We start from the raw sequence: 10,019 nt of genomic DNA, 5'->3' as shown, positions 1-10,019 counted from the left end.
AATTCTGTTGGAATTTCCATGGGTACCAACTGCGCTCCGTCATTAGCAGACCTATTTTTGTATACATACGAAGGCTGTTCAATAAATAGTGTCCTGAACTGATGAAACACAATACAGATATCATATGACATTAAACTTGACTTTCTCTCATTATTTAATCTTTAATGAATTTATAAAAGTTTATATGACCACTTTTCATCACATAGTTTCATCGTGAGAAGCTGGGAAACAAGGGCTATTCGAGACACTGCATTATAAATGAGAGGTAAAGAATCAGTAAACTAGAGTGAAAATAAAAGATCATTAAAGCCTCTGTAAAACTTGTTAAAAATCCCAAAGAAATATTCACTGAAATATTTGCCTTTACAGCAACCAATGCCTGTTTTATAGACAAATGAGCAAATGGATTTCAATGAAAAAAATTATATAATGAGAATCAAAAATGGGTACCGTCCTTGCCAACAAAAATTATAACAACTTGTGTACTGTTTGCAAAATTTCAACAAATAATATTTGATGATGTAGGATTGACTTTAAGACACATAGCAAATTTGATAGACATCATATTGGGAGTAATTTACACTGTTTTAAGAAAAAGTAGGTCGGTAAAAAAGCTTAGTACTCAAAGGTAATTCCATATTTTGAAAAATTAGTGAAAACGACAGCTTGTACAAATGTCTTAAAAACTATTTTAAAATATCAGTAATTGTAGATATCAACGTTTGTTTGATATTCAAACAGATAATGGAACATGAATCTATTACTTAAAACCCTCAAAACAAAATATACCATAAGATGTAGTTAATAAAAAGAGCGAAGGTCTGAAAAGAGCAAAGATATGCAAGAACACAAAGACATATTTATATGCAATTTTCTTAAATATTAGTGGTATTTTTGTTCAAATTCGTATTCAGGGAGACAGTTTAATTTCTGGAGGAGTCTAGAAAGCAATTTTTTTTTTGCAGAAAAATCGAAAGGTTTATAAGAGGACAAGTTTGTATACACAGAATTAAATAAAGTTTTTCATTCTGGATTTCCCAATCTGAAGGATTTTTCCCAGGACAGAAAAAACGAATTCTGAAATATCGGGACACCATTCTTAGAAATCCAGAATGCAAAACTTTATTTAATTCTCAACCAATCATAGCTTACAGCAAACACAAGAATATAGATGACGAAATAATCCGGTCTCACCTAAAACAAACACCATGATTTATGTCAGTGGCCCCTGATGAGACTTCTTAATAGCCGAAACACTCTACAACTACTTGAATATTAATCTGCTCTATGCAAAGAATCATATATATTAGAAGTGTGGTTTGGAGTGTCGGGTCCTAATAAATCTCTTACAAGTTTGGTTGATTGATGTCGCTAGTTTTCGCAGTACAGTTCGAATTTCCTCGACAATACATTATACAGGGAATATAAAGTATCCTTAACCCAAGATTTGGCCTAATAATTTGCACTGAGATCGATTTTTTTTTAATTTCTGTCCAAAAAAAAAATTAAAAACAAATTACTTACCATGACACAGCTGTTTACTAAATATGCTTCAATGATTTGCTGAAGGATTTACTCTGACAAAAGCCAACCTCGTATACACTTTTCGTCTGTGCTTTCTTATTTAAACCCTGCTACTGATTCTGCCATGTAAGATATATACATAGACTTCCCCCTTTCAAATAAATGATAAGCAAGTCGATATGCGATAGAGCGGCTGCAATTTAAAAGCGAAAATAATCAAAGTACTGAAAGTACTGATGGTAGTTGATTATTAAATTAATTAGAATTGTGACTGTTTGATTTATATTTTTTAACGTCACTCTCGAGAATTTTTGACTCATATGGAGATGCCACCACTTGCCGGTGGAGAGCTGCAAATTTTTTTTGACTTATACTCGGCACCCATTAAGCAGAGAGGGGTCTTTTTCGAGTCAGCACCTACTGCGACCAGGGATCTTCGTATATACGGTCTCATCGGAAGGACCGGTCTCCAAGTCTTTCGGTGGGATTCGAACCTGGATTCGATGTGTGTAACCTTTCCCACTTTCCAAATTATACTTATATTAATGCTTCTTGATTGAGGTATGTGAGAAGCAAATGTATAAATGGCTTTCGTGATCCTACAGAGTCAAAGCGGTAGGGTTTGTTCTACTCTAAATCACTTTTTATTAGAAATTTATTTCCGCGTAACTAAGCGAGACACTGTGATCGCGAAAAATTCTCTCTCGCACATATATAAGTACTCTTTACAGTTTTAAAAAACAATGACCACAATTCGTGAAATTTTTTGTCATGCTAATAAATAGTTACATATAATGAATATCTCGCGAAAATAAGGTGTCTCGAAAATTAAGTGATCTACAGTAATTTAAAAATATTTTGAATGATATGCGAAATCTTGTTAGATTAATCGTTTTCCTCACAGACTTCGTCCTTATCTTAGATTAAGGCATGGAGCTTGTACTTTCAGTATCTATGATAAAAAGATGTTTTAGAATGAAAATGACATTCAAGTCGAATTTGAGAGAAAATGAATAACGCACCCAGTGGGGAAAATGCAGTTATCTTAATTTGGGTATAAATATTGACATAACTTGATAAAAATATCATCAAACAATTACGACATCACAACCAATTCAAGAATAAAGTGGACAGCGTTTCTCGACAAAATGAAATTTAATTGTAGTAAAATAACAAATACAATCTGAATTGGTGATGAGAAAATTAATGGAGCTTTACTTTGGAGGTATTTCACAAATATACACTGTAGATTTTGGTTCACAATATTCATCTTGTAAAATAGGAAAAGACTATTCAAGCCCATATCAACAATTTATCATCGATAGTATAATGTCTAATTGTAGGGTTAATCTATCAGATTCAGAAAATACATTTACTACAGCAAAATTAGTAACAGATTTATACACACCAGGTATTGAGTTTTAAAAAAATTCAGCTGACTTTTTTCACAGATTGAGCAGGAGTAAAATGTGATAAAAAAGTTTAATAGCTAGGTTGCTTTTTAATATTTTTATTATGTTTACGAGTATATATTTTTTGTAAATGGCTAAAACCCCATTTCAAAATTCCACATACATACAATAAGATAAATTCAATGATGTTCAAAAATGTGAATATAAGTATAGTTCATGTAGTATGTGATGTAACAGATTGGTTTATTTCATACTTAATAGAACTCGTTCAATTATGACAGATTAATTATGCCTTTTTGCCTGGTATAATTCATTTTTAAATTTAACATTTTATATTTTTGAGACCGATTTCCGTGAAATCTAATTAAAATTGCAGCGAGATATTTGTTAAACCACAAAGCCTATAATTTACGTGTGTATTTGGCCTTTTTTCCCCAAAATGTGTATGCACTAGTATTACACAGATCTGTGTTTGAGGGAAATTGGATACCTCAACATCCATCCACGTCCTTTAAATACTCAATGTGCAATAATCTATTTCCACTCTTTATCTTGCTTAGTCAAACAGTCATCACGCAAATTGACTTTCACTATACTGTATAACTGTACAACTTTCCACAAAAAGAAATTAGCAAGCTTCATATATTACGCATATAAAAATCATCCTGTGTATACTTTCATTTACTTTCATTCCGGACACAAAAGTAAAAGGCGAGAAGTAATATTAATCTATGAAGTGGGTCACTTCTGCAGCAGTGGGGAGATCTTATCTAAATTAAGCTTTACACATATTAGAGAATCAATCAGCCTGAGTCAGTCGCACACATACACATGTATTGTAAACAAAACAGCTAGCCTAGACATGAAGTTTCGTTTTCTGTATTCCAATTTGACTTTAAAATTTATAGTACATCTGATTATTAAGCCCATTATTTTATTGTCTAAATATACTATATCAAAACTTTTTCTGTTTTTAACCACCAGAATACCATCATGTTTTCTCATTATATTGCAGACGCTTTGTTAGTAGGGAATTTCCTGTCTTAAAATTAGAATACATGCACAATGTATGAATACATATCGGAATCGGTATGATTATTTAGGTGACAGATGCTTAAGAAGAAATTAAAATGACAGACTAAAGTTGAATACAGAGTGATTGTGGACTATATTGTCAAGAATGATAATTTCTTTATAGTAAGTTTAATGGGGAACTATTTTCTTATTCGCAATGATCATTTTCCTTGGCGGCTGTTTGTCAGTTGCACTTCCTGTCTTGGCCCACTGACATAGACTCGTTGATATAATCAACTCCCAAAAATGACGTATGCACTCTTTGTGTACTTGACTTCACGGGCTTTCGGTTGTTTTAGATCACGGGCTTATAGATTTTCTCCTTTCAAGCCGATTTACTCTTGTGTCACTTTTTTGAAAAAAAATCTACGATCAACGATAAGTACAATAATTAATATTCGAAAACATTCCATTTTCTCAAATGTGTAAGGAATAAATTACAAGTTTTAAAATTTAAATGGGAATTGAAGCGGGTCAGTACGTGATCAAAACCTCTGAGAAGTAGATGGTCGACAATGTGGTGCAGTTGTTAAATCATCTGCTCTTGAGTTTGAATCCCACTGTGGGACGTGGAGACCGGTATGAGACCCCGAAAACCGAGGTCCCGTGTCGCAGTAGGTGCCTGTGTAACGACGAAAAGTGACCCCCGTAGAATATTGAGCAGGGGGTCATTTTTCTACGTAGAAAAATGATCCCCGGTTAAATATTCTACGACAAATAGGGTCATTTTTCGACTGTAGAAAAACATTCCAGACCAGTATTTCTACGACTCCACACACGTTGAAAAATGACCCCCGTAGAATTTTGACCCCCTACTTTTTTATACAATAAAACCTTATATATGTATCTCCAGATATTTTTCAGATGCAAGTAGGGAAAATTTTTTTATGTACTTTAATCCTCTCCAACATATATTTGATTGCATATCTTTTAAGTAGCATCACTATTGAGTATCTGGTATGGATTTATTTTTGGCTCGCAGAATCCCAATGAATATTTATTCATTGAGGAGCATAAATTTATTACTAAATTTTAGGGTGTTTTTTTTTTATCATTCAAAGGTTTTGTTCCGAAAATGGCATGATATGTTTCTATAACCATAAACTTTGCATTTTTTACAAATCCAAATACATGGCATAAAGCAAGAAAAGCAACGTTATTTAACTATAATAAATTCAGTTCCTTAGCTATTACATTTAAACTTACATATACATCTATATGGAAGAAGGATAAGGAGATAGCGAACAGTATTCGATATCAAAGTCCATAAAACAATACAAAATAGGAGCAGAGCAAACACGGACCTCCAAAACATCAGATCTAGAGGAGGGATCAGGTGTCATGGAGGAGTGAGCATCCCCTGCTGACCGGTCACACCGGCCGTGTGATCCTTGTCATGAGCGGAAAATAACGGAAAATATTTCGTCAATTCAATGTAAAAATAATAGACTAACAATCAGTACGGAAAACGTCAGTGCACTTCAGCATTTGACTTAATGATAAATTGTACATGTTTTTGCTGACAAGGTCAATGTATCGACCATAGAACTGACGAAATGATGACCTTAAACGAATATTCTTGTTTCATCAACTTGCTTGTCAATGATTTACCTCGTTTAAGAAATTGTTCATACGTAGAGCATGCTCTTGCGTATCGAATCAACTGCGATATATACACTTCGTTTGTAGGTGATGAAGGTTTATTGCTGTGTGAGTAAGGGAAGTTGACGAAAGAAAAGTTTAAGTCAACACATTTATAATACAGCTTGGTTGTTAGATTACCATTAACGCAGGGATGGAAATTACCATGATTGTAAATTGACAATACGTCGTCGTCTATATATCTAAATGTCGAGTTTCACGCATAAGATCTTGCACAAATTCTGCTTCATGTGAATACAAAAGTAGGTCTGCTATTAACAGAGCGCAATTGGTACCCATGGAAATTCCAACAGATTGTTTGAAGACCTGGTCTCCAAAACCACATAGATTTTTTTTTCAACAGAAACTCGAGCAAGCATCCTTTTGATGTCAACTGCAGAGTACTTATGTGTGTAACCAGAGTGTGTTTTAGCGAAATCGTTTTGCAAATGACCAATTACCAGGTAAGAGAATTTACGAGTTGTATTTTTACTGAAAAAGCAGCTGTCAATGATATCAAAATGTCTTGACTTTAATTTATCGTGGGGAATGGTTGTGTATAAAGTTGAAAAGTCGTAAGTTTTTAAGCTGTTGATTTTGATTATATCTTGTGATTTCAAATTGTCCAAAAGTTCTTTGGTATTTTTGAGTATCCACATCCGATTCACACCACTTTTTAAATATATTGTTGCACAGTACCCTTGAAGTTTTTCTTTAATTTCTGTCAATATCTAAGTGAGATGTAACGAAAGAGGCGTGGTTGAACATTTACTGGAACCCGCAATGTATCTTTGTTTGTAAGGATTCTTATGAAGTTTCGGAATTCAATATATATATATATATATATATATATATATATATATATATATATATATATATATATATATATATATATATATATATATAAGGTAGTTTAAATTCGTTTTGGCTCTGCGAAATATTAAAAATATTCAAAACTGACATAAGACTTTAAAGAATTCCTTCCTCAGAGAGAGAAGTATGAGTATAAGCAGGATTACACCTTGTAGAATTAAATCCAAGTTCTTCTAAAATATAATTTGTATAATGAGCTTTACAATCGAAGACAATATCGTTTCCTGCTTTGTCGGTAGGGACCAGTACGTACTGATCATGTAATCTATCTATTTCTTTTTAATTCTGGATTATTGAACACAGAAGGATAGATTGTTTTCATATTGCCCCTCAATCTTTTAATACGGTTTTTTTGTAGTTAGTCATGCATGTTTTATGCTGCAACCACCATTTTTTTTAAGGTTTTGTGGACAGTAGCAAACGACAAAAAAGATTTTACAGGTTTTGAGCTAACCACACGTTTCCCTTGTATCATAGGTCAGAGGCAATTTAATTTCGTACTTATTTTTACAAATTAAATCATTTCTATTGAAAAGTTTGAAACTTCATTCATAGAAAACCAAATATTTTTATAAGATCTAAGTTTCTAAACTAGCGCCCTTTTTCGCGCCAGTTTTAAAAGTAGGGATCGAAAATGTTACACTTTTGAAAAACAAAACTTTATTGTGATTTTTGCTATTTATTTATCCAGTGTAATATCAAAGAGATTTATGATTAATTAATTATGGAAACTTTTTACTGACACCAGCTAGAAAATAAACTTTTTTTCAGATTAAAATGACAACTGTGAAAACAAATTTTCAAGAGGGACGTTAAAAACAAACAATCAAACAATCACAGTAAATGTTTATTTAATATATTGAATATTTCAATTTCTTTTACTTTCTGGGAGATGTAAATTAGATTTTCAAATCAGTGTAAATTGCAGAAAGGCATGGCTGACAAAAAGTGTCCTGGCGACTTCTCTGAAGTTACTAGGTTAGAAGTCACACTAAACAATGCCTCAAAGACATGAATTCAGACATATATAGACACAATCAGATGCTTTGATAAATTACAATGTATTCCTTAATTATGTATTGTAAATAGCCTTGTTTTTGGATTTTATGAAGCAGCATGACATTAGGTTTAACTGTAAATGTTATCATTTCATTTTACAAAGACATTTAAATCTATATTTACCAACTACGAATTAAATCGCCAGCGTCACTTTAAACTCAAAGGTATAAATGCATTCAAAATTGCTGATCAATAAAGTCACGTAATTGGAGATATACAGTAAGTTAAAAAATTGTACTGTTTTGATCAATTTATACTTTCATAAAGATGTTAGTCTAGAATTTTTTATGAACTGAGTCTTTACTTGTTGTAGATTTAACTAAATTGACTCATTTCAATACTTATAATAAATTTACAGCAATTTGGGGGGGGGGGGGGGGAACCTCTTCAAAATCTAAAATTCAATTTGCCAGAGATATTATTTAAAGACTCTTTGCAGATGGCTCTGTCAAAAGCACAATTACCAGGTACATCTCAACACTTCGAAGAGTGTAGTATTGAAGACTGTGAGAGAAACTGTGAATTTTACTGCAACCTTTGTGACACAAGATTATGTAAACAATGCAGGGACACACATCAAAGAAGTCCACAGACAAAAAGCCATGAAGTAGTCCTATACCAACAACGAAAACGACAAGTGCCCACAGAAAAATGTAAGATCCACCCCACCAAGGATATAGAAATTCTTTGTAATGGAAAGTACAGCAAAAAAGATATTGCCAAATTACTAGCTAGGAAAGATAACTTTTCCAAACAAAGAAGAGATGAGAAAAGAAAACCCCTGAAAGAAAAACGTTGTACATTATCTCTGAAGTCTGAAACCAACAAACTATCAAGTAATGAAAGACAGTAAACTAACATCTAATGTGAAAAAAACAGTGTCTTTATCGTCCTCTGTCACTGAGGTCAGGGAGTTCACTGTTCCAGGTGTTGACGACATATTCCATATGTCACTAGATCAGTCAGGCAGACTCTGGGTAAGTGATTATGATGGTAATCTTGTCCAAACAGATCTACAGGGGAATCAGCTACAGACAATAAAAATTAGTGGTGTAAATGGTTACCATGCCGTGACACTGGACGGAGATCTGATCTTTACAGACATGGACAACAAAGTCATTAATAGGATAACACTGGATAACAATATTACCGAATTCATTAAAACAAGACACTGGATACCATTCTGCATACACTCCTCTCACACAAATGGGGACTTACTGGTGGGGATGGTGACAGGTGGAGAGGCTCAAGTCTCCAGGTACAACAAGAAAGGAAAAGAACTGCAGAACATACAGTGGGATAACAAAGGACAAAGACTGTATAGATATCCACACTACATCACAGAAAACATCGATGGCAATACCTGTACATCAGACTATGATAAAATGGCAGTAGTGGTGGTGAATAAAGTAGGAAAACACAGATTCTCCTACACTGGTCAGGAGTCAAAGTTTCGTCCCCATGGAATCTGTACTGATGTCCTCGGTCACATACTGGTGTGTGATCTGCAAAATATTCACCTTCTTGATAAGGATGGTCAATTCTTATCTCTACTAATCACGCCAAAACAAGTATCTTTTCCCAGTAGTGTATGTGTGGATGATGAGAACAATCTTTATGTGGGACAAGATAACAACACAGTTAACATTATTAAATATCTCCAATCAACAAATACAGAATAGTGTGCTACTGTATTTTTCACTAGAAGTTTGTGTATCTTTCATTTATTCTCCCTGTAATTGAGGATATAATTATTCAATAATTTATAAAAAGAATAAAAATGACTGCAAAGCAAAACTATGAAAATAAAAGTCTATTTTAAAGCATCAAATGAAAAAAGTATGCTTTATTATTGCTATAACAACGTAGATCTCTTCTCATAAATATGAGGAAAAAAAATCTCATTATTCCAAGAAAATTACTTGTATATTGTAATTATGAGAAGAAGTCTTTTTAAAGAATTGAGTCACACTATCTATGAATCATGCCAAGTGAATAATTTTATCAAAACATTTTAGGTTAAAGAAATGAGTTACACAATCTATGAATTATGCAAAGTGAATAATTTTATCAAAATATGTTAATATTTAAAAACAAAGAAATTCTGCAGATTTTAGCATATTTAAAAAAAAACAGAGAATTATGTATATATAGGGAAAAACTGTCTGTATATTTTGATATTGTCAAACAAAAATAAGTGATTTTACAATACCTATTTCATACATGCACATGTCAAGTAATGGATTATAACTTGTGTAATAGTTACCTTTTATCTGCTACATTTGAGGTTGGCAAAAAATAACCCCACCCAACCCCCAAAAAAGGGAATATTTTACTCGAAGTAACAAAATCATATCCAACACCAAATGCTTTTACAACATGAATGCAAATTCAAACATTTGCAAAGGAATGTTGCTTATATTTAAACACTCATAA

The 10,019-nt window shown here is 32.7% G+C and overlaps 1 protein-coding gene across 1 annotated transcript; it reads left to right on the top strand.

Moving 5' to 3' along the window:
• Nucleotides 1-8,358: 8,358 nt before the first annotated feature.
• Nucleotides 8,359-9,295, top strand: LOC134269779 (uncharacterized). Its single transcript, XM_062751989.1, has one exon. The coding sequence runs from the start codon at nucleotides 8,423-8,425 to the stop codon at nucleotides 9,263-9,265; it is 843 nt and encodes a 280-aa protein (XP_062607973.1). The 5' UTR covers nucleotides 8,359-8,422; the 3' UTR covers nucleotides 9,266-9,295.
• The last annotated feature ends 724 nt before the right edge of the window (nucleotides 9,296-10,019 follow it).

The sequence above is a fragment of the Saccostrea cucullata genome, unplaced genomic scaffold (genome assembly GCF_032062105.1).
Source record: "Saccostrea cucullata isolate Sc308-1 unplaced genomic scaffold, CSIRO_AGI_Scuc_v1 ctg2016, whole genome shotgun sequence".
NCBI classification, from domain to species: domain Eukaryota; kingdom Metazoa; phylum Mollusca; class Bivalvia; order Ostreida; family Ostreidae; genus Saccostrea; species Saccostrea cuccullata.
The sequence above is the reverse complement of the archived record's forward strand: the minus strand, read 5'-3'. Positions and strand labels throughout refer to the sequence as shown.

Excerpts from the sequence above, each read along its gene's own strand:
- LOC134269779 (XM_062751989.1), top strand. The coding sequence starts at position 8,423 with ATGAAAGACAGTAAACTAACATCTAATGTGAAAAAAACAGTGTCTTTA.